Source organism: Schistocerca cancellata, chromosome 6 (genome assembly GCF_023864275.1).
Source record: "Schistocerca cancellata isolate TAMUIC-IGC-003103 chromosome 6, iqSchCanc2.1, whole genome shotgun sequence".
Classification (NCBI taxonomy): domain Eukaryota; kingdom Metazoa; phylum Arthropoda; class Insecta; order Orthoptera; family Acrididae; genus Schistocerca; species Schistocerca cancellata.
In genome coordinates this window covers 7,606,925-7,633,011 of record NC_064631.1, presented here as the reverse complement: position 1 = coordinate 7,633,011, position 26,087 = coordinate 7,606,925, and the positions used below count along the sequence as shown (strand labels likewise).

Sequence of the window (26,087 nt, the reverse complement as noted above, 5' to 3'; positions counted from 1 at the left end):
CAGTGAAAGGACTTGATCACTCCAATCACGACTGGGGCGGAATCCCGGTTGTTCAACTGGAGTTACCTCTTCGATTGCTGGTGCTGTTCTATTCAATAGCAGCCTTTCCGAAAGATTGTACGTGACAGAAAGCAAGGCTATTGGTCGATAACTTTGAGGTAAGTTTGGATCTGTTCCTGGCTTCAAGATAGCAATGATTTTGGTCTTCTTGAATATCGCGGGTAACTTTACTGATTCCAATATTCTACTAAAAAAACAATGCCAACCATTGTTTTGTAGCCGGGCCGCAGTTCTTTAGTAGTTCCGGATAAATCCCATCTAATCCTGCTGCTTTTCCATTCTGAAGGGGGTGTAAACCTTGTTCCACTTCTTGTATGGGGAAAGGTCGTGAATATAGGTCGTGAGGTTGAGTTGTTTGCTTGGCTTGCCTTAGTTCGCACTAGAAAGCACGGAGGGGTGTAGCGCGATAAATAGAACACAGTAAATGTTCAATGGCAAAATACGTCTACAAACGAAATAATCAAAATCCTTGTATTTTCGTTTCTGTGTTATTATTAAATAATTGTAGGTGTTTTGTATGACAACTGCGGTAGTCAATATTTAACGATTAAGAAGCCAGGCATCTCATCATGCATGTATCCATGAAATTAGATAAAACAAAACTGCAACGAGACTATGACTCGAAATCTGGAACTAAATTTTTTAATGTAACTTTCTACCCGCTGCACTATCTGGCAACACAGCTGCAGAGTAGTGAATGCAGATACTTTCTGTTCTCGTGATTATAGTGTTGCCTTTCTCTGACGTCCATTTTGTGTCGAAAATGTACATGGGACAAATTTTTGTTACGACCGTTTTTGTAACATGCTGCTAGCATGCAAGGAATCACGCTCTTGCGTCCAAGGGCACAGAGCTTGGTTCTGCCTGTATATCTCGCTGAGTGTGCACCGAGTCAGATGGGTAGGGAGCACTGAAAAGGGCGGAGGTATTGATGCGTGTTTGCCCAAGAGCACTGGACGGCGGTTACACGGCGCAAAGTTGGAAGTCCGAGGCTGATTGGTCAAACTGTGCAAAAACTAAGTTTGTTGGGTGTTTGGATGAATCAGTCGCTACGTTTTGCGGGCGTTATGGAATCCAGTAGCATTATCATGGTTCTAGTCTCTCAACAGTGACAAGACCGAAGGAGAGTTTCCTAGTACTGTAACAATCACATTTAATCACTTCACATCTCTACCTGCCGGTTCAGAACTTACTACAACGCCCCATGTAATCTAATATCATTGACTGAAGACTAGCAGAGTTGAGACTAAACAGCCAGTAAGCAATTTTTAACAGTACAAGAAAGACTGCCGCCTTTGGAGTGGGAAGCCACTGTCACAAACACTGTTCGCAAAAAGTTACAAATCTGGACCACCTTGGATGACCGATTAGTATCGCCGAGACACATCATTGCCAGCCAGCCCAAGTGTCAGTGTAGGAGTCATCGGGTTTCTTGATATCACTACCGGTAGTCGTTCAGGGAACTGCGAGACACACTGTTACTTTACAATAGTCTCATGTGCTCATGTGCTGCCTATAATGAGACAGTGTCCTTGCACCATCCGGCTATAGGAAAACACTCCTCCATTAATGGGACATGGGACGACCCTACGAAGTCTTAACATTTTCTTTCTTTGTTCAGTGAATGAATATGGACTGGAAAAATGTCCCGACTCAGTTTAGAAGTGTGTTTCGAAGCATATGTAGCAACTTGCCAGAAAGAAGGAACGTGATTGGGAGGAAGGGTGCGGTGTCCATTACCATTTACTGTTCCCAAACGTGTACTAGGTGACTACCGTAAGTGGACTGCAGAGGAGATCGGCGCACACACGCCTGCTGTTACAGACATCGAGTCGACGCACCAGGCGGGCCGTATCTGCAGCCTGGTGGGCGTGGAGGGGGGCCACTCGCTGGGCGGCAGCCTCTCCGTGCTGCGCACCCTGTACGCCGTGGGCGTGCGCTACCTCACACTCACCTCCACCTGCAACACACCCTGGTGAGTGCCTGCCGCTGTCTAGTCTCGACGTCCTCTTGCGACATCACCATTACTTTCGTCACGGTCATTAGCCATTCAGCAGCCCGTCCATGCTGTGATGCTCTATGCCGAGGGTGTGCTCTATTTCACACTCACCTCCACTTCAGATATGCCCTGGTAAGCGCGTTATTGCTGGCTGCTACCTGCTCTGGATGATCCCTAGTATTGTCACCACTACATGCACCATTATCATTAGCCATTCAGCAGCCTGTCCGTGCTGCGATGCTCTGTGCAGAGCGTGTGGCGCCACCTCAAGCTCACCTCTACTTGTAACATATCCCGATGAGTGCCAGTGATTGCCGACTGCTGCCTGCTCTGGATGATCCCCCGCATTGACGCCACTACCACCATTACCGTCAGCCACTCAGTAGCCTGTCAATACTGAGCATGTCCTATACCACTGGCACATGTTACCTCACATTCAGATCCACACAGAACACAGAATTTCGTCTGCTTTAGACATTCCTTAGAATCATCACTATCGCTTTCATCATCACCATTTGCAGCAGCAGTTCTTGTAACATTGCTGGATCAAGATCTTCCGCAAGTGATGTTCCATTCTTCAGCTTGGTCTTTGAAGAGGTAAGCCCATGAACATACTAAAATTTTCGTCATATAAAAGTTTAGTATCGCAATAAATATTCGCCACAGCAGCAAATGTACGAATACAGCAGAAAAATTACTTATGACGTGACCAAACAAACTGAATATGGAGCTTACAGGTCACTGTACCAGTGGAAGACATATAAACAGAAAACCATCGAGTAATGTAGAGAAAAAAGCACTTAGATATATGATTTAGTTAACAAGCTTGTGTATAATGTACTGCAGACTGTCAGATTATGTATCACTATGTCACATGACTCTCTTATTGTGAATAAGTAGTGCCTGACCTCAGTAGAATAATTCTTATTGCAGATGAAAGCTGTAGCTGATAAGGATATGTTGGAATAGAAAAAATGAAGAAGGCATGTGCTCGTTTCTGCTAAATAAATACAACTTAAACATTCTCAAGTCGTGCAATGCAATGAATATCTATCGCACAGAAATCTCAATGCCAGTAAATTACTGACTTGTGCAGTCACAGTTGCAAACCAGTATCTTAAAGATCTACCACAACAAACTCAGACACTGCCTCCTTCGGAAGTATTTGTCTCATATATGCTTTCTGACAGTAAGGAGTTCTGGATTTTCACCAAATAAATACATGTCTCTTGATACTATGGAAGTTAAAAAAAAATCAGACATAAAAGTGTGCAGTGGTCTCTTGAAGTGCTCCTGATGAAAGTTCTTGGAAGCAGATTACAAAAGCTCTTTCTAAAACATGGAGAGAGTGCTTAAAACGTGATTGGTCAGCTCGTACATGTTCAGCTTCTATGAAGCTGTCTACCATACCACAATATATTACATACCACACATAGCACATGAAACAAGGGCAATGTACAGTTATGGTAACAGTCCATTCTTTCAGATTAATAACAGCTAACACTTGTCATCATCAGCTTATATCAAATTCTTGGTGTCTCTGGCTAACCAATTTCTATGATGCCAAAAGAGTGGTTGAACATTGTTGTGTAAGGCTGTGAACAACACAAGAATGAACATTTAACTATTTCCCCACCACTGGCTGACACTGACATTCTGACAGTCAGTACTCATGCAATAAATTATAGTTCATCAGCTTTCAATTAAAATTGTTTTCAAGAGTTTTCTCACACATTCCCTGCACCAAGTATAAACCTGCCTCCAAACCCGATGCTGCCCACTTTGTGTATTAGACATAATTGGTTAAAGCACCTTTAGTTGGTATAAAGTCATGTTCAGCAGCATTCCTATAGCAATCATATTCATTTAAGTTGCATTATGTTTCCCTCGCCTTGGGTTCCTAGTTTCATCCCAATTAGTATAGCCTGGTATATTAATCTACATAACAAGCGAATACTTCTGTTCTAAATACGACTGAATAAATTCTTTTCAACTATAGAACTAATTATAAAGATAAAAAAACACAAAAAAACTTTTTTGAGTATTTAATTTCACACTTTTCCAGATTCTGATTCCCTATAAAAATGGAAACTCCTTATGTATGCATTTAAATAACAATTTTCTATACATGAAGTTATAAATATCATGAGTTATTATGAATACCATTCTAGAAATTTTAATAGAATATCTTGCCATTTGATAAGATAACTATATGTTGAATGTTCAATACAATATTTTATTTAAAAACAATAATACAGAATATATTTATGTGTATGAAGATATATTTGAATTTAATATGAAATTTTGTGTAACTAAATTTAGATAGTTCTAATAAATGTCCTAGTTATTCAGAATCACATTTCAAAATAATTTCAAAAATAAATCATGAAATGTCAAGAAGGTTAATGCATATTTAAACTCATTACATATTTCAAAGCAAATACTTTAATAAGAACCTAAAGAAGTTACACACTACACCTCTAAAATTTTAAGAATATAGATATCACACCACAAATATATATGTAACACTTTTCATTTGCCTTTCCTTTTACCAGTAATTATTTAAACTAAGGATTATAAATTACCATTGACACATAATTGCGGACAGTATCTTTGAGAAATTATAACATTATATTTATGAAATAGTAATTCATTTAATAACATTTTATAAAATCATATTTGGTAAAATTGTATTACATTATATTTTATCTCCTGTTAATTGATTCATTCATACATTACCTTCTGTAAATACATAACAAAAGACTGTCATCGTGGACAAGAAATGCAAAGTTGTACATTAAATGACAGAAGTAGCCAGTGTGAACTGCTTGTGTTCAGTACACTAACAAAAAATAATGATTTGTGTTGATTTACTTCAACTGATAACTATGGAACAGCTTTAAAGTATTACACAAATATATTAGGACAGTTAATAGCATTGTAGGTGACAAGAAACTACATATAAGCCTTAAAATAGGCCTTAAAAACTATTAAATACACTTTTACAAATTTTAAGTGTTTTAGTTGTAGGATTTAACTGTTTTACCAAGTGTGTGAAGATTCTTAAAGCGTTAAATCTACATAATAAGCTTTTTATATTAAATCTAACCATATTTTGCAAATCAAACTGAGAATTTTATAAATCTTTTAAGTTTAACAGTGAACCATTATTTTTAATAGGACAAAAGTGGTGCATGCTGTTTTCATACAGGCTGAAGGAGTGAGAAGAGGTTCCATACTCAGAAGCTGGACATGCCAAATGTACTGGCTGACAAATGGTGCATGGCACAGGTCTGCAGTAGTCTCATGCAGTGCAACGAAAGGTATCACTTCTAGACACAGCATTAAGTGATGTTAAGTACCTTCAGTATCACAAGGTTCATTCAGATGATAAAGCTCAGTCGGCAGCAAAAGAATTGCTCTCACTCGGACTGATCTTTTTTCATAGTAGTAATATTACAAGAAATGTTAGTTATTTTAGATGACTTTCAAGTAATTTTAGTTATCAGACATTAAGCTGTAAAGGCAAATGTATAGGTCTATATAGTCCATGGTATGGAAATAGAACTTGATTCTTGAAGTGCTTAGAGAGATAGTTGAGATTCAAGTCACTTATTGGATGAGAATGGTAGTTACAGTTGCTGCAACAAGATCATGGAGAAATGTGACAGACTGCTAGGTTATGAAGGGCTGAGGAGCTATTTCAGAATAGGATGAAACATTACAGAGAGTTATTTGACACTGCAAGAATGATAAGATACTTGAGAATTAAAAAGAAATCGTGAGATCATTGGGACATAAGAGTGAATGATCTGATGAGCTTATTGCATAAGCATCAGCAGTTTTAGTCATCAGATTTCCAGTTAGCCAGCAACTGAGGCATCTGTGTGCTTTGTGCTTTGGAGTGGGAGAATATTACTCGCAAGACCTCTTGTGAAAAAAAGCAGATGAAAATAACAAAATGAAAAATATTGTAGCTAGGGGATTCAGTACAAAAGTTAACCTCTGCAGCTATGAACTGGGGCAATAATAAATTACTTCAATCCTTTTTGTTACCTTCATTTACAACTTAAAACCACTTAGCAAAAAAAAAAAAATTGAAGATGTTACATTGCATTCTGAATATATGACTTGAATATATGTTTTGAACAATCTGCATAGCTAAATTTCTGTGTGCATGGCTATATCTTGTCTTTGACATGAAATTATTGATTAACAGGAAGACAGAATGTAAATATAGCCATATGTACATTAATAGTTTACTGAGATTCTATAGAAATGAATCAGTTATGGCCTTTTGTAATCTACTTTATAAGCAAAAGGTTTTATAAACAATAGTGAACATTTTATATATTTTCAATTGATTTTATGGAATATCCCTAAAAATGTAATTTTTTGAAATGTTGTATAAGAGGTTATTTTTAATATAGAGGATAAACTTACCATGATCTTGTAACTTTTCCATTTATTTTCATTATCCATGTTTTGATACAATAAACATACAGAAATTTCTCTGGTACCAGAAAGAAAATTTAAAGACAATTATTGAGGAATGGGAAATGTGGGGCTTAAGTGACGTTAATGGAATCACTATGTACCTTTTTGTAATATTAATAAATAAATTTTAAGAACATGTATTCTGATGTTGAAATTGTTATGGTTCTTGAAAGGAACAGAGTATAAGAATACATCAAACTGACAGTACTAAGCAACAGAAGGGAAAGAAAAAATTATTTTAGAGTTTCACATACTTGTTGTACTATAGTTAACTAAAAATACTACATAATCCGCTCAATCACACCGAATAGAGTCAAAGAAAGTATTTGCATTTGCAATGGAGGGCACAAGAAAAACAAATCTAACAAATTATAAAACCCTACAAATTCAAACTCAGTTCAATACTTGTAGTCATACATGCAAACATTATTTAGTTTTTAAAATTTTGTAATAACAGTATATTCTCAGACATAGGACACATGAATAATAATACAGTGCTTACACACTGCATGTAATGCCAGCAGTCTTCACCACCACCGCCAGTCATCTGTACGAACTTAGGATGGCCTCAGACCCCATGAGACAGGAGTCTTTGGTACCACCATGAGCCACAACTTGCAGATGACTGCACTCTTCACTCTCGATAGCCGCAGGCAAGGTCGCTTCCACATCTCAGATAGGGTCCACTGGCATACATACCCAGTGCACACTGAGTTTCTTTCCAACCACGAATGCTATCACCCGAAAGGACTCCATAATGTGCCTAATGATGGAACTCTCAATAGCTAGGTAACCCCTGCCTATGTGTGCCTGGTCAGACCCTGCTGAAGGAATGGCCCCCTGATCATTTACAGGGTGAATAGTCGAGGCCAGATGGCCAACCTCAACATTGGCGCTCTGCTTTGAACAACACGAATGCATTACTACCCAGCTCCCACCCTGCTACGAGGGTGGAACCACAGTGTCGAGTAAACTAGGATGTGTCTCAGTAGCAGAGCCCATGGGCGAAACAAGTGACACCTAGGGCATCCCACACGACGCACCAGATTCTCTGCCACTACTACACTTGGAGACAGCAGTGTCATGGTGGCCAACCATATCCAGAAACGCATTCAGCTGTTTTCAAACTGTGGCCAGCTCCTCCTGCGTATGCACACATCATGCACACTTCCTATTGATGCAAGTAAACTATAAAATGAGACAGAACCTTAGATATGAAACTTGCCACCCTCCTAATGTCTCACCAATGGAGGCAGATGCCTTAATCCTCTCCAGCCCAGTGATACTATATGGCATTGTCATATTTAACTGTCCCTCAAGACCAATCTATCAGTCTAAAGATCATAAACAATGCTGCAGGACTTTCCAAAATTCATTGTAATTAATTCGGCTACCATGAGTTCGACAAAACAGAGAGCATCAGGCTACAATGCATTGACAAATGAATTGTTACATTGTGTCTAAGGTCCAGTACATGCATCAGACTTTGAAAACATTATATGAAGGTAATGGAAGCTAAGTAATTTGACAACAGCACTAATAAATTTTTGTTGAATGTGTAAATTAAATAGCTGACTCTCAATTCGTTTGACATTCTGGACAGTCGAGGCAATGTTGAGATTTTTTCTGGCTTGCTAAGCGCACACATGTTGAGTGTAACAGTCATCTGTGATCATTTTTAAAGTATGTGCTGCCATTTTGATGTTTTTTACTAAAATAAAGCACTTTCAGTGCAGCCTCAGTATGTCAGGTTTGAGAATGAACCAGCAGGTTCGAAACTAGTCGCCCAATTTAGGTATTGCATCTTTGGCAAGATTGTTAATAATTGCTTGATGAAATGTTGTAGATGATGTTCCGTTGGCTTCAAGGTGTTTACTGGATGTTTCAAACCATGCAGCACATTATTCGGCTCAGAAAAGTCAATGAGAGACGCGCTGCGAGCTTCAGTGGCGAATGAAGGACATGAAAAAGCGAGTACATAATGCAATTTCCTCTGATGCTTGCGAAGGTGAACTGACACCTTTACAATATTTCAGAGCAATGTGTGTTGATGGGATCATCTTCAGCCTCATCGATAGATCTAACCTTTAGTGTAAACAGAAGACATAGGCATCTTTGGATGCAAATGTTTGTGAAAGAGAAATGTAGTTTGGGATATAAATTCTGCGATGTGTTGTAAAAATACCTACTTACAGAATGTTCTGGGAAGAGGCTACAAGAATTCCTCGAATAATTAACTCAGGAACAGGGTTGATAAGCTAAGAAGTCATTTACATTTTAAAACGAGATTAAACCTCTTAACCAGAAAAACGCACACGAAATTTAATAAATATGCTACTAGTAAAACACGGGAAATACTAAATACATAACTTGCCGCTCTGGAGATGTGAACAGGCGACAGCAGAGCGCCTGGTAACAAAGCATTTGAAACATTTAAAATAAAAGCAACCTCAAGGACACATCCTGTGTTTTGTACTGAACAACACTCTACATTTATAAATTCTAAATATTAATTATGTTTCATTATAACTACCCCTGAACAGGCTATGGAGGCCCAAAGGTACAGTCGGCCGTCATGTCATCCTAGGCCCATAGGCATCACTGTATGCGGATATGGAGGGGCATGTGGTCAGCACACCTTTCCTCCAGCCGAATGTCAGTTTCTAAGACTGGAGCCGCTACTTTTCACTCAAGTAGCTCCTCAGTTTGCCTCACAAGGGCTGAGTGCACCACACTTGCCAACAGCGCTCGGCAGACCAGATGGTCACCCATTAAAGTGCTAGCCCAGCCCAACAGCGCTTAAGTTCGGTGATCTGACGGGAACCGGTGTTACCACTGCAGCAAGGCTGTTGGCTGGAAATAAATATGGACAGTAAAAATGTTTTAATTGTATTGCTAGCATTCAGTGCTATTATGTCTTATTGTTAATTCTACAGTTTTCCTTTATACACCTGAATGACATTCTGTGCAATACTTAAATGTTTTAGGAATTTAGATGATTCCAAAAGTATTATTATTATTGTCAACAATCCTTTGTCAACAAAATATGAGCAATAAATTTATTTTAATAATTTTAACTTATTAGTTGTAACAAATAGTCCAATCAGAATGTGAAATATTCTTGACATGTTGCTGCACTCTTGCTCTGTTGCAACAATCACATGACATTCTTCATATATTAATCTGCTTTATGCGTATCATACATTCTGTAAAATGCATGCCTACACTACAAACTGAATTTGAAGATAATATCATCAGTTGTATTTTCTGAGTAAGGTAGGGTAATTGCTGAATAACTGAACTTATATTCACAAAGACAAGATTAAAATCCTCTTGGAGCTAATTAGTTTTATATTCTTTTATTGTTTCACACAAAGATTTCCTGTTTGGAATGTACAAATATGGTATTATGCCCCTCTTTTGCCTAATGGACAACATTATGATTCGATCCTCACTACAATTCTGGTGACAGGATGTCAAATCTTACTATTACTTTTCTGTCCTATTGAACTGATGACGACAATAATATATTTCATGAAATAATTATACTGATAATAGAATTCACATAATCAACTGTTCTTTTTGAATTCTCTGCCCCACTAATCAGAAGAGAAAAGTATGATATTTCAATGTAACATTTAATAACTGACAGTAGTTTTAATATTGTGCTTGCTAAGTATACAAGAAATAAAATTTATTGTATATCCTCCAAGATAATATTGAGCAAATTTAAAATTTATAAATTGGATGATTTAGCTCAGATTTTAAAACTCATAAAGGAAAATATTGGTTAATGAGACATACTGCTAAATAAGAAGGAGTGTAAAATTATCTTTATATTGTGTCTGTTTAAGAAAAATGATCAAAACACTGAGTCCCACTAACAATCCTATCTGTAACAAAAATTTATATGTTCTTTGAGTAATTCTGCTTGACTATTCAGTCCATAAGATGTAACAGAAATTTATCTGTTTATGACTTACAAATTGCAGTTACCTAATAATTAGGTAGATTAAAACTGAAGAAACTGCAAAAAGGTGGGAATTTAAGGAGATGGGACCTGGATAAACTGAAAGAACCAGAGGTTGTACAGAGTTTCAGGGAGAGCATAAAGGAACAATTGACAGGAATGGGGGAAAGAAATACAGTAGAAGAAGAATGGGTAGCTTTAAGGTATGAAGTAGTGAAGGCAGCAGAGGATCAAGTAGGTAAAAAGATGAGGGCTAGTAGAAATCCTTGGGTAACAGAAGAAATATTGAATTTAATTGATGAAAGGAGAAAATATAAAAATGCAGTAAATGAAGCAGGCAAAAAGGAATACAAACGTCTCAAAAATGAGATCGACAGGAAGTGCAAAATGGCTAAGCAGGGATGGCTAGAGGACAAATGTAAGGATGTAGAGGCTTATCTCACTAGGGGTAAGATAGATACTGCCTACAGGAAAATTAAAGAGACCTTTGGAGAAAAGAGAACCACTTGCATGTACATCAAGAGCTCAGATGGAAACCCAATTCTAAACAAAGAAGGGAAAGCAGAAGGGTGGAAGGAGTATATAGAGGGTCTATACAAGGGCGATGTACTTGAGGACAATATTATGGAAATGGAAGAGGATGTAGAGGAAGATGAAATGGGAGATGCGATACTGCGTGAAGAGTTTGACAGAGCACTGAAAGACCTGAGTCGAAACAAGGCCCCCACAGTAGACAATATTCCATTGGAACTACTGACGGCCTTGGGAGAGCCAGTCCTGACAAAACTCTAACATCTGGTGAGCAAGATGTATGAAACAGGCGAAATACCCTCAGACTTCAAGAAGAATATAATAATTCCAATTCCAAAGAAAGCAGGTGTTGACAGATGTGAGAATTACCGAACAATCAGTTTAATAAGCCACAGCTGCAAAGTACTAACACGAATTCTTTACAGACGAATGGAAAAACTAGTAGAAGCCGACCTCGGGGAAGATCAGTTTGGATTCCGTAGAAATACTGGAACACGTGAGGCAATACTGACCTTACGACTTATCTTAGAAGAAAGATTAAGGAAAGGCAAACCTACGTTTCTAGCATTTGTAGACTTAGAGAAAGCTTTTGACAATGTTGACTGGAATACTCTCTTTCAAATTCGAAAGGTGGCAGGGGTAAAATACAGGGAGCGAAAGGCTATTTACAATTTGTACAGAAACCAGATGGCAGTTATAAGAGTCGAGGGACATGAAAGGGAAGCAGTGGTTGGGAAGGGTGTAAGACAGGGTTGTAGACTCTCCCCAATGTTATTCAATCTGTATATTGAGCAAGCAGTAAAGGAAACAAAAGATAAATTCGGAGTGGGTATTAAAATCCATGGAGAAGAAATAAAAACTTTGAGGTTCGCCGATGACATTGTAATTCTGTCGGAGACAGCAAAGGACTTGGAAGAGCAGTTGAACGGAATGGACAGTGTCTTGAAAGGAGGATATAAGATGAACATCAACAAAAGCAAAACGCAGATAATGGAATGTAGTCGAATTAAGTCGGGTGATGCTGAGGGAATTAGATTAGGAAATGAGACACTTAAAGTAGTAAAGGAGTTTTGCTATTTGGGGAGCAAAATAACTGATGATGGTCGAAGTAGAGAGGATATAAAATGTAGACTGGCAATGGCAAGGAAAGCGTTTTTGAAGAAGAGTAATTTGTTAACATCAAGTATAGATTTAAGTGTCAGGAAGTCATTTCTGAAAGTATTTGTATGGAGTGTAGCTATGTATGGAAGTGAAACATGGACAGTAAATAGTTTGGACAAGAAGAGAATAGAAGCTTTCGAAATGTAGTGCTACAGAAGAATGCTGAAGATTAGATGGGTAGATCACATAACTAATGAGGAGGTACTGAATAGGATTGGGGAGAAGAGGAGTTTGTGGCACAACTTGACCAGAAGAAGGGATCGGTTGGTAGGACATATTCTGAGGCGTCAAGGGATCACCAATTTAGTATTGGAGGGCAGCGTGGAGGGTAAAAATCGGAGGGTGAGACCAAGAGATGAATACACTAAGCAGATTCAGAAGGATGTAGGTTGCAGTAGGTACTGGGAGATGAAGCTTGCACAGGATAGAGTAGCATGGAGAGCTGCATCAAACCAGTCTCAGGACTGAAGACCACAACAACAACAATAATTAGGATCATTTGAATTATAGCCATGTGGTTAATCAATAATAGTAATCAATAATATCATAGAATTCTCATAATAATAGTTTATTGTATTACCCATCATTATCATGTGCCTTAAAAGCAATAATATTTAGGATAATATTTTAAATTAGTCTGTATTTTGATACCTTAGAATTCCTTTACTACTTCTGTTTGGTTATTGTTTATTTACAAACTTTTGTTGATAGTTCTTAATCTACTGAAGTGAGTAATCAGATGTTATGCAAAATCTATTATCCCAAGTAAAATTTATTGAAAAATATTTATTTGTGTTGGCATCTTGTGTTGGTAGCTGTTTTCAGTTGTGCATGGCTCCTGCTTTTACATAATACTCAACTCAGTTAATTCAATAAATTTCCAAATCTTTATATCTCTATTAATTTTCACAAACTGACATCCTTATTCATGTCCACATTGAGAATGTGTCTATTCTTTGAGCCGGTAGCAGAGTATGGTTCTTACAGTCTTCACTATTATTCTTCCTTCTTTCACAAATGGGGAAAGAAACAGAACTTTCTGTATACTTTGATTTGTATGAGCTTTTTTTGTCATCCTTACATGAAATATATGTTTCAGACTTGTGAATACTTATGAAGCTTTTCACGAACACTCGAATTACAATTTAGCCAGCTGCCTATTGCAAGAGACCAAATACCTATAGTCTAATGTCATGCAGGTATGAACTTACACAGCTTCTTCAATTTTTTTTTATAATTGCAGCATTTAATGACTATTCTTTTCTGGAAATGAAAATTTTAAATGTACATAAAATTTATAAGCAGATAGCAGAATACAGTAATTGCAAACAACTGGCTTTTTTATCTTCTTATGTGTCAAATGACTTAAATAAAAAAAGTATACATCTGATATAATATATTAGAGATAATATCTAAATGTAAATGGGCATATTTATTTTCTATTGGCTTTATTTTCAATTTTCTGGGCTCTTTATGAAATGAGAGCAACGAAAAATTTCAAATGAAAGACATCATTTCAATTTTTGTCAATTTAGTACCTCTTAATTTTTTTATATGATAAAAGCAACGAATAACCAGTGAATGAAAATCAGCTGTTTCTTTGTATTCTGTAAAATATCCTAGAAATTCAAATTTGTTTTGACTTGCACAAATTTTTTATAAGTATTTTGTTATCCATTGTCATAAATGTGATAATTTTTCTAGGCATGTCTGTATTTTCATGTTCTTCCTTGTTTTTGATTAAAAAATTAGTCCTTCCTAGCGTCTACTTTACGCAAAAATTTATATTTCATTCCTGACTAAAATGCAAGACAGTCCAATTCCGTGAACTAAAATATGTACAAAGGGAATCACATAAACATCAAAATTTTGGTTTCTGTTACTCCTCTGTACTAAAAATGCTAGTAGCACATCCCTACATAGGACTTTTGTTGTCAAGACTGGCATGCACATATGCACTTTTAGCTTATAACACTTAATTCGTAAGCCTAATGGTGAATTGCATGGAGAGAAAAATAGGTCACATTAAGCAGTGCGTGGAGTATTCATCCTTTAAGAGAAGAAAGAGAATGATGTTAATTAACTGGAGGTGCATGCATGGTACGTTGTCTCGTTTAAGAACAGTAACAGTTCCCTCGAAGAAGCTGAGAACTGAAAGGTTGTTGAAAGCAGATTTGGAAAATTTGTTACGCTTTCTTTTGTAATAGGACCAGATTTCAACTTGTCAGCTACAGACTAGGAGGGTCAGACACAGGCTGGGGGAAATACGCTGTTGAAAAAATATGTGAAATTATTCAAAACGTTTGCCGATTTATACGAAGAAAAACTCTTGTAACACATTAAATGTGTAATAATACAGCTGAGACTGTTTTCGTTAATCGTTAATGTCATTGTCCGCTGTGGTGCTCAACATGATCAAGATTTTTGATGTGGATGAAATTAGGTAAATCTGAACTGATCTGGAGGCATACCAACTATCACTCATCTCGGCCGCAACTAAGAAGTTGAAAAGGGGAAGGGAGAAATGATGGCGGCACGCAAAGTGCCTCCTACCATGCACTGCAAGCCGACCTGCGGACTACAGATGCCGGTGCAGATGTTGAAATAATGTTGAATGACTTAAAACAGCACTTTGCTATGATCCCATCTGGTGTCGAGTGCAGCCTCATAGCAAACATTATGATCATTTTAGGTATCAGTTGGAATCACCGCGTGTGCGTTACACTTTCTGTTGCTGATGGTGTGATTTCTTGTAACATACGTACTAAACGTGCTTTCCATCCTATTGTTTTCCCCACATTGTCCCAACGGGCGACATTACGCACTAGCGGAATGCCTCTGAAGCTAATCCACATTTGAACTGAAATTGAGTGATGATAGAATGGCTACTGATGCTATTGTACTGTGCTGAGGATGGAAAAGATCCTTGTGCTGGATATGTCAATGTTGAGCTGATAATAATTTTTTCTTTCGATCTTTCTGATAGATTGTTGATTGTTGAGCGTATGAAGGTAAGGCCACTATAATCGCAATTTGTAAAGCTAATTTAATTTCCGTTAGGTTGTATTCTGGATGTAAAGGGCCTTCATATGTGGATCCAGTAGTTAAGCACAGATCATGAGACTTATACTGGAAAGATTGGAATAGAGAGCAGCATCAAACTGGTCTTCAGAATGAAAACCGTGACAACAACATGAGTCTCTAGATTCCTACCAGAGAAATGTCTGACATGTTCTACATGTAATGTACCAAGGCTACGTGCGAGGCAGGCACACGCTCCTTTGCCTCTGTAAAGCAGCTCACTGCCACCACACTAGAGAAACAGTCGTAACTGATTACACAGCAACAGCTGCAGTAAGTAAAACAGCTCTGTCCGATGCCTAATTGACTCGCTTACCAACATTACTCTAAAGACAAAAAAATATTTAGGAATTAAATAGTTACAAACTGAAGCAGTCTGAAGTATGACAGAGTGTACCATACGCAAAAGAGAATGGTGATGTGTTTCTCAAATAAACGGCCCCTATGTGCTACTTGTAGCCATTGGATCTGGACGTGACTCATTTCCATTTCACATTTCCTACAAGGATACCATACCTATTCATCAACTCTCTCTGTCTCATTCCCTGTAATCTTCGGGAAGAGTCAGAAACATCTGCTTTGGAATGCGGTTAACTGGCGCTCACTGCCATGAAAACGTCAGTGTCCTGTCATAATGATGGTGATTATGCAGTTAAAAACTAGTGGCTAGCATTTACTCTGAAATATTCTCGTGTAACAGGTACCAGTTACTAGAAGGTAATTGTTAGTTCATTGATGTGACTGGGAATGGATGAGGTGGTTGCATGATTTTGTGGTGGTGCAAACCTCTGAGCCGTTGGATTCCTCGGGACTCAGACGGATGGCGGGAAGAAAGCTGTTTATGCTGGCACACTGTGTGCCCGCCACTGTAGAGATGCTTTTCAAAAGGTGGTAATTTGTGGTGTGAGGAGCCTGTATTGGATGGTGGGAACGCATAATCTTAGTTAGTAACTCCCTCCAGTCAGAGTGCAAACTGACACAGCATGTGATGAAGCATCTGACAACTCTGGTGGACTTCTACAATTTGTATCTGAGGTCAGACAGGTGATCCAGATAAGAGTTAAGAAGCGTCTGCCATGGTCTAACGCAAGGGGACATAAGGCAAGGACGAGCTGTTTCACCTTGTCTTCGACGACTGAACGATGCTGATGTCAGACAGAACCAGTAAATTTTGAAGAGCTTCAGAATAATTTTAGCGTGAACTGTCGGCTATAATCGATTAATATAACGGATGAGAAACACTCTGTGACCAGTATATCTGCCCGAAGTACACTTTCTGCCCAGCGCGTCTGCTCAGGCCCAGGCAATATCTTTAGTTGCCACGGACACAGCTACCAGGTAAGGACGGTAGTAGTCACCTGTCATAAATTGCATCCACGTGGAGTTCAGTGATGGAGTTTGTCTCACCATTACTTCAAATGTGGAAAAAGTGGGAATGAATGCGGGATTGCGAACTGATCGTCATCATGCTGATGACATGCCTGTGTCAGTGAACCAGTTTTCTAGTCAGAGAGCTCCTGGTAGTAATGACAGTAAGCGAGTAATGGATCGATGAGACTTCCTCATCAATGGGCCTATTGTTTGCCGTATGGGCAGGGACATAGGATCAGTGACCTAGCAGCTACGGGACGTATCTTGAAGGGCAACGTCGCCCTTCCTACCCTGCCCTCTATGGCCACGCATCCCGAGGCAAGGGGTCCACTGTTTTATGTAAGCCATCCACTTGCCTTACCCTCCTTATCTCCTATCATCTTTGTTAATTACTTTTCATGTTAATGTTACAACAATTTTGGCTGTTACCATTACTCATTACCCAGTCATAATGATTTTCCCTACCGCCAGACCACGCCCCAATTTCCTCGGTTTATTGACCACCTGATGGATTGCTCAGTTGCGTTGTGTCTTTGTGACCGCCTCATCTCGCATTGCAGTCTACAGCTTTGGGGCTATTTCTTACGTATTTGCTGATTTTCTAAAATACCCACTTTCTGAGACTGTCGGTATCTGACTTTGAAAGTTTAATGATAACACAACGCACTATATAAACAAATTACTCAGATATCCCACATTTAAACAGTCCACATCTTACAGTCGTGTAGGAAATTAATACTTGGCTTGGATTAGACATGCGCTAACCTAGTACTTAGATCTGTTAAGAACAATGACCCACACACTACGACGTTATATAGGTAAGAAAGTAGAGTCGTTACGCCCCTGCATACCCAGTTTCACCTGCTTTTCAAGGTCATCCAACTACTCACTTATCAACGATGAAGCAGAAATTGTTTAAAAATTTGAGGAAATGGAACTCATAAAACACGATCCCACGAATTGCTGCGTCACGTGTCGGGAGCACCACCCCGGGCTGCGCCGCCTCGCAGTGCAGTCAGCACCGGCTGCGCTGCCGCGTCACTGGCGTGGGCGCACCTCACGCGCTCTGCCACCAGCCGGTGGAGGCCGTGGCAGCGCACCGACGCGTACATAAAACCGTATGTACTGTTCCACTGCAGGACATCGCTACAAACTATACTGAAAAAACAACGAAGTTAAATGATCGTGTAGCACTGTTGGCTAGGTGGGACCCCACATTGGGAAGTTTGGCCGCCGAGTTGCGAGTGTTTCCTCTTGACGCCAACTGGGCGAGTAGCGTGTCGATGATGACGAAATGATGAAGAGGGCAGTACAACAGCGAGTCCTCGAGAGAAAATATCCAGTCCGATCGGGAATCTAACCCAAACGTTCTGCATTGCAGTGGCACGCACTGACCAGTCAGCTAAAGGGGCGGACTGATTATAGTGACAGCCGCTAGTTGCAATTACTATAGAAGTTTGTTCTGTTCAGCCGCACCGTGACATCATCTGTAGTAATGGTATACGATAGGAATGGAACAGTTACGACGACTTCGACCATAAAACAATCTCACCGAGCGCTGCAGCCGCCAACCCGCGACGTGTTGGAGAGGAGACTGGAGTAACATTGCACATAGCGCTGGCAGAAACTGTCTGTTGTGATCCTAACTACGAGTTACGATACGCTGCTATCACGATAGGTCGCGTCTTTCGTTAAACCACCCAACCAGATGAGTCCAGCAACAACAGGGGAGCAGCACATATGCCCCTCCTTTTGCTACTGACTACACAGCTTACTCGAACGAATTTACCACATGCTCAGTTATGTACAGTCTGCATGAACTATATGATGAAAAATAAGCAGACACATATTAGCAGACATTAATATTAGTTCTGTCTGCTGAGTGAATCACAAACTATAACCCAAATTCGATCAAGATGCAACACTATTATTTGAACATCTCTTACACTAATATCCCTACACACACACACATTCTACAGCACAGTATCCGCATGCATAGGGGTAGGATTCCCACTAAAATCAGTATCGAGCACCATACGCCATCTGCAGGGATCTGCGGGATATACAATCTTAGAGAAAGAAAACGACGCACCGCGAAAGAATAATACAAATGGGGCGGAAATCGGAATCGGTAGATGTGATGTGCATGTACACACAAGCAAACGGTCACTGTTTCAGAGAAATTGGGTGATTTATTCAAGAGAAAAGCTTCACAAACTGAGCGCGTCAATAACGTATTGGTGCATCTCTGGTCCTTACGCAAGCAGTTATTCGGCTTAGTACTGATTGCTACAGTTGCTGGATTTCCTCCTGAGGGATATCGTGCCAAATTCTGTCCAATTGGCACGCTAGATCGTCAAAATCCTAAGATGGTTGGAAGGCGCTGCTCCCAATCCTCCAAAGGCTCACAACTGGGCAGAGATCCAGCGACCCTGCTGGCCAAGGCAGGGTTTTGCAAGCACGAAGGAAGCGCTAGAAACTTTCGCTGTGTGCTGGTGGGTGTTATGTAGCTGAAATGTAGGTACAGGATGGATTGCCTGCCACAAGAGCCATCAAAATGGGGCGTACAATACAGTGTCATCGACGCACCGCTGTGCTGTCAGGATGCTCTGGATGACAACCAAGGACGTCCTGCAGTAAAATGAAATGGTACCCCGGACCATAACTGCTGGTTGTCGGGTCATATGGCGGCCAATAGCATTGTTAATATCCCACCGCTGTGTGACGCAACTTCAGTCACGTCTTCCCTGGTCATCGGGACTCACCACTGAAGAGAATTGTACGATCTATGAGATTCCAGGCCAAAGACGTGTGTGGAGACGCGCTTGGCAGTGGTGCGATACCAACCTGATTGTTGTCTACCAGTCCGATAACCAGCAGCGATTGTCGGCGGTTCCATTTTATTCTATAGCAGCATCCCTTTGCTTATCATTTGTGACACCCTTACGTCATTGAGGAACGTCGGTGATTTCCTTCGCCCCATTTTGTTGCCCGTTATGACAAGCGATTCCGAGCTTACGGTCTGTTAAGTAAGACTGTGCTCGGCGTTACACACAGGCGGTAAAACATATCGCCTTAGTATTTTCACCGCCCAATAGAGAGAATATTTTTCCTTCATGTGATGGCCATAAAGCATTAGTTTACTCTGAGTTCTTGAGCCCAATAGAGAGAATCTTTTCCATGTAATGGCCATAAAGCATTAGTTTACTCGGAATTTTTGAGTGAGATACATAAGAAAAGACACGAGTGCAGCCAACTGCAAAGTCATCCACGTTTTCAACCAATTTATTGCATGAAACTTCCTGGCAGATTAAAACTGTGTGCCACACCGAGACTCGAACTCGGGACCTTTGCCTTTCGCGGGCAAGTGCTTTACGACTGAGCTATCCAAGCACGACTCACGCTCTGTCCTCACAGCTTTACTTCTGCCAGTACCTCGTCCCCTACCTTCCAAACTTTACAGAAGCTCTCCTGCGAACCTTGCAGAACTAGCACTCCTGAAAGAAAGGATATTGCGGAGATATGGCTTAGCCACAGCCTGGCGGATGTTTCCAGAATGAGATTTTCATTCTGCAGCGGAGTGTGCGCTGATATGAAACTTCATGGCAGATTAAAACTGCCAGGAGAGCTTCTGTAAAGTTTGGAAGGTAGGAGACGAGGTACTGGCAGAAGGAAAGCTATGAGGACACACCGTGAGTCATGCTCGGGTAACTCAGTGGTAGAACCCTTGCCCTCGAAAGGCAAGGGACCCGAGTTCGAGTCTCGGTCCGGCACACAGTTTTAATCTGCCAGGAAGTTTCATATCAGCGCACACTCCGCTGCAGAGTGAAAATCTCATTCTGGAATCTATTGCATGTTACCCGCTTTTATAAATGGTTCAAATGGCTCTGAGCACTATGGGACTTAACATCTGTGGTCATCAGTCCGCTAGAACTTAGAACTACTTAAACCTAACTAACCTAAGAACATCACACACATCCATGCCCGAGGCAGGATTCGAACCTGCGACTGTAGCGGTCACGCGGTTCCAGACTGAAGCGCCTAGAACCACATGGCCACACCTGCCGGCTCCCGCTTTTATACAAATGACTTTGATTTCCCCGTATATTTAGAGGCTGCGGCGCGACTCGTTTTGGGATCTTTGGGGTGGCTACAGCAGAACGCAGCCTCAGAACGCGACGCATAAGTTGCACTCGTGACACCTTAACATGTACTTCAATCGAGATTTCAAAGTAAACTAATGATTTATGGACATTTCATGAAGCACAAAGGTTTCCTCTACTGAGCTGTGAAAGAAGTAAGGCGATATATTTTACTATCTGTGTGTAATGACGGCCACACTCTTGCTTATAGCAGAGAATGCCCACCGCACACGGCGGGGGTTCCTGCTGCTCGACTTTGTGCTCACCAGAGCCAACCACGGCCAGAGAGGCCTCCAGATGGCTCCCAAAACGAGAATGTTTGGAGCATTATGGGCAGGTCCTTCAAACCAGATCGAAATTTTAACGATCTAACGCACCAATTTGATACGATTTGGCACGATATCCGTCAGGAGGACATCCTGCAACGAAGAACAAACCGAATATCTGCCTGCATGAGGACCAGAGTTGGGACGACGTGTTACTGACTTGCTCAATTAGTGAAGCTCATCCTGTTGAATAAATCACTAGTTTTTCTCATTTTACTTTATTTCTTTTTATTTGTTATTTTTATTTTATTTTTTGACTTAGAGGGTATATGGGTGAAATGTGGATTGCACACAGAACAGTGAGATATGTAATGACTTATACACTGTTCATTTTCCTCACATGCTGTTTGAGAGTGGAATGACTTTGATATTTTGTTTAGAGTAGGGTAGCATTTATCTCTTCCGTCTACTGCAATAACCTCGAAGTATTAATTTAATGGTTATTTATCGAAGTCTAATCAATAAATAATCTCATTTTCTGAAGGAGTAGGGAATTACTGTACTTGGAAGAACATTACAGTTTGTGGTGCTTTTCTTCTTAATATCATATACTAACCACAACTTTCCATGCTGCATTTGGGCTCTGTTTCCTTTCAATTCTTAATTTATCCTCAATCTCCTTTACATTTGGTTCTTTTCATTTTGTTGCTCCCACCATTAGAATAAACGGACTGTAATGGAACTACCTAAGCAAATATACACCTGGCTGTTCTGTAGTCACGTAGGATTGACAGCGCAACCTGTTCTCAGATGCAGCAGACTGGACGGGCCCCGCGAAGCTCGCCAGGCTTGCGAAAACCAGGGCTGGCCTGCTGTAACTACTGTGCTCCACTACACACGCACTCCCGTGTCTCCGTTGTGGCAGAGGCAGGCTGAGCGGCTTTAATGATCGCTGCGGAGACAGCGGCAGGCAGGGTGGGACGAGACTTTGTACACCCCTGTCGACTGCCGCCTGCCAACGCCCAGCCAGCACTCTGCCGTCGACCAGCCACACTGCCTTCAGTGGCTGAGTTTGGCTAGATCTAGATCAATCACGAAGGCCACGTGCGTGCATAAGACCGTTTCAATAAATCATACTAGAGGGTTTGCCAATATGTTAACACTGAAATGGACATAACACGTAGAGGGCTGAAATAATTTATTGAAACGTATCGCAGCATATATTCTATTTTGTAACGTCTTCAGACTACTCTGTTTTTAGATAACACTATGGCTGAACGATTGACATTGTAGCAAAGAAGATTTGCAGTGGGCCTCATGGAAGTGTATGGTTCGCCGACTCTTGTCCGTGAAAAGTTTAGATACCGATTTCGAGGTGAGCCACCCAGCCGTTTAACAGCGTACTGTATATACAAGAATTCTGTCGATACTGGATCGGTAGCTAACAACTATCGAAGCAATGCAGGACGTCCAAGATCAGGAGGACGCGAAGAAAAAACATCGCTGTTGTACATGAAGCCATGTTGCAGAGTCTTTCGAAATCAAACGTGCGATGCCGTTTGGAAGCAGGAATTCTTCAAAAAACAGTGTGGTGCATCTTGAAACACGAGCTTCGGATGAGACCTATCACATCCATATTGCCCAAGGTTTAACATTGGCGCAGAAATGTAGGTGAGTGGAGTTCTGTCAAACTTTAGCTGAAATGACGAATATCCTGCTAGATATTCGCAATGTAATGGCATTCAGCAATGAAGCCATTATTCACACAAGTGGTTTTGTGAACCGAGATATCATCATTTTTCTGGCCTGATGAAAACCCACGACTCATTCGGAGCACGAAGACGATTCCCCCAAAGTGATTGTTAGCGCGCTGTGATCGCCGCTGGAGTCACTGGACCCTATTTTTTTGACGAACTACCAGTGGAAATCCGAAGAGAGCGCTCTGCACTGGGTCCGTATTGTTAGGGTCTATCTCGGTGCGACGTTTCCGTGTCCATGGACTGGTCGTCACGAACCATTGTCCTGGTCTCCACAATCTCTTGACTTAACACCATGTTATGGCTCTTGTCACAGGAACGCGTTTACATCAGAATAGTTCGCGCCATCAGTGACCTAAAGGAGTGTATACGGGATGAGATACCATCCATTTTCAATGAAATGCCTGTAGGATTACGATAGTTTGCGCCATCAGTGACGTAAAGGACTGTATAGGTGATGAGATACCATCCATTCCCAATCAAATGCCTGTACGGACTCGATAGGTTGAGTTCGCACTTGCAGCATATAATTTGAAACATTCTACGTAAAGTTAATAAATTGTTTCTACCATTTCAGTGGTAACATCATTTTGAGTAACCCTGTATATTTGTAGAAGATGCAATGAAAATGGTGAAACCTATTTGAACTCCTCTGTTTATCTGTACATGTAGCTACCTGTTACTGTTCCTTTCCTCTGTCGTGAGTACAGCTTGAGGTGACTCGCCTCTGTTGCAGGGCAGACTGCTCGCTGGCAGACAGCCCAGGACGGCGCTCAGAGAACAAGGGCCTCACTGAGTTCGGCAAGGTCTGTATCGCCGCCAGTCGTCGTGTCTGCTGGGACACTCCCTTTATCAAGTAGTCCAGTCTTTGTATCACTAACACGAGGGGCATTCAACAACTAATGCAACACTTTTTATTTCTTGCCCGATTTCGGTTTAAAAAATTCGCAATTCTTTGCGGGACATCGTGGAATATTCCCGCCCCAGCCCCTACAGCTTCATGAAGTTGATAGCGCCGCGCTGTACGTAACCTTCAGAATGGCTTCTGTCTGTAACAAATGTGCATTCCAAGCAAAGAGCTACCACTGAGTTCCTTTTGATGGAAATTAGAGCGTATCAGTTATTTATTGGCGCTTTCACAGTGTCTATAGAGACAGTGCCTATAGAGACAGAACCACGGTGGGTCGCTGGGAGAGACGCGTGCCATCATCACGGCGAGGTGGCGCCAACGTGTCCGGCACCACCCCGCTGCCCAAACGGACGACCCTATTAGTACTGGCACTCTCTACACCTTCCGCATCCATCCTACAGCCCAGATCTCGCACCTTCCAACTTCCATCTGTTTGGCCCAATGAAGCATGCACTCCACAGGAAGCTGTGCTTGGGTGACGGAAAGGAAATTGACGCAGAAAGACGTTGCATCCGATGTCTAATAATAAAGTGCTACCCTGTGGACATACAGGCCCTCCAGTAAGGTTGTGTACGGCCATTGCACTGGATGGAGATTATGTTGGAAAATAGGGTTTTGATCCAAAAGGCTGGGAAATAATATTATGTATTGGAACCATGAATAAAACCAACCTGCTTTCGTAAAAAGTACGTGTTGCACTACTTACTGAATGCCCCCCGTAGTAAAGCAGTGACGTCCTCATTCGAGCAGTCCTAATAGAGTAGTAACCTTTGTCTGTTTCCCAGTCCTCATAAACTACTCCCCCATTAATTACATCAAGTTCCAGTAACATAGTATCTGTAGGCATTGTATAGGTCCTACTAAAGCTATCCCCATTCATTTTACCAGTCTAGTAAAGTAGTATTCACACTCATTATAATAGTTCTAACGAAGAAGTTATAATGTATTAATGTAAGAAAAGAATAGAGATGCTGAATGATGAATGCATGCAGCTTGCCGCTAACTTTGTGTAATGTCTTGTCTGTATAGACGTGTATCTGTTGCCTTTAAGATCCCTTCACTTTCACACATCAATCTATACAGTAAAGTAAGGCTCAAATGGTTCAAATGGCTCTGAGCACTATGGGACTCAACTTCTGAGGTCAATAGTCCCCTAGAACTTAGAACTAATTAAACCTAACTAACCTAAGGACATCACAAACATCCATGCCCGAGGCAGGATTCGAACCTGCGACCGTAGCGGTCTTGCGGTTCCAGACTGCAGCGCCTTTAACCGCACGTCCACTTCGGCCGGCAGTAAAGTAAGGGCCTCCCGGTTTGTCTTTAGGCTGATCCGTGACAGGACAGGCGAAAAGTTAGACTAATGGAGGATTATAAGTATTTTCTCTAATTTCATTCGCTCTCTCTCTCTCTCTCTCCTTTATCTATGTAAAGTTTTAAATATAATATTTCATTACGTGAAATCAGCCCAATAGAATCTCTGGTGGAGCCCTTCGTCTTAGTATTCAGCGGCTGGCTTGCTGTAAAAGATCTTTACATTTATTATTATTGTTAAGCGCTGCATTCAGTTGGGAAAATCGATCGTTTGAACCATTCGTTCCTTTTACGACAGATTTCGAATTCCAGATGTGTACGAAGCCTTTTTGGACGATTTAACAAAGACTCGGTTATTGCAGGCTCTCTTCGACACAGCTGAAACTTCCCCACTAATTACAGGGCCAACGCGATCATCAATGATTCAGACAAAGAACTCATTCGTCCATTCACTCCAGAATAAAAGGGGTCACAAACCTTATTTATGAAGGAAATTGTATATTCAATCCATCTCCATTACATGTCCAGATTTCTTTTGGTTCCAAGTCTTAATTACTTTCCGTTACAATTTCTTTCTCTTCAAATAACCCGCTAGTGGCACAAATGTTAATAGCTCGCTTTAGCGTGAAGAAAAGCAAATATGTATCTTTTAGAAACCCGTCAATCTTTCAACAGATACTTCCGAAGCTGTCCTAGTTACCCGTCTAACAACCATGGAGAATACATACATGTATCTCTGTTATTCCAAAGAATAAACGTACTAGAAAATACTTTGGCGTCGACGAGCTGTCGGCGCATATATTACTAGAAAATCAGATCAGATACTTTTCCTAAGTGAATGAATGCGGATGGTTTGACTGGCAATGATTAATTGGTGCGTGGTAGAGGGTAATTTTCCGTGGGGAGATTACAAAGTCTTTTTCCAATAATTATGCAAGTAACCGTGTGTGACAAGCCGAAACTCTGTGGCCTCTGCCAGAGGCTGGGTACGGCGGCCAGCTTCAATTAACCACAACCCGCCCACACAG

The 26,087-nt window shown here is 40.7% G+C and overlaps 1 protein-coding gene and 1 pseudogene across 1 annotated transcript in view; one reads left to right on the top strand and one right to left on the bottom strand.

The window, feature by feature from the left end:
* LOC126191083 (dipeptidase 1-like) overlaps window positions 1–26,087 on the top strand; it is a 188,934-nt gene that overhangs the window by 112,916 nt on the left and 49,931 nt on the right. Inside the window, exons 6-7 of the mRNA XM_049931803.1 lie at window positions 1,885–2,035; window positions 23,572–23,641. Of these exons, the coding sequence (XP_049787760.1) occupies window positions 1,885–2,035; window positions 23,572–23,641 (221 nt within the window). The remainder of the gene's footprint in view (window positions 1–1,884; window positions 2,036–23,571; window positions 23,642–26,087) is intronic.
* LOC126089682 (5S ribosomal RNA) lies at window positions 9,293–9,410 on the bottom strand (annotated as a pseudogene).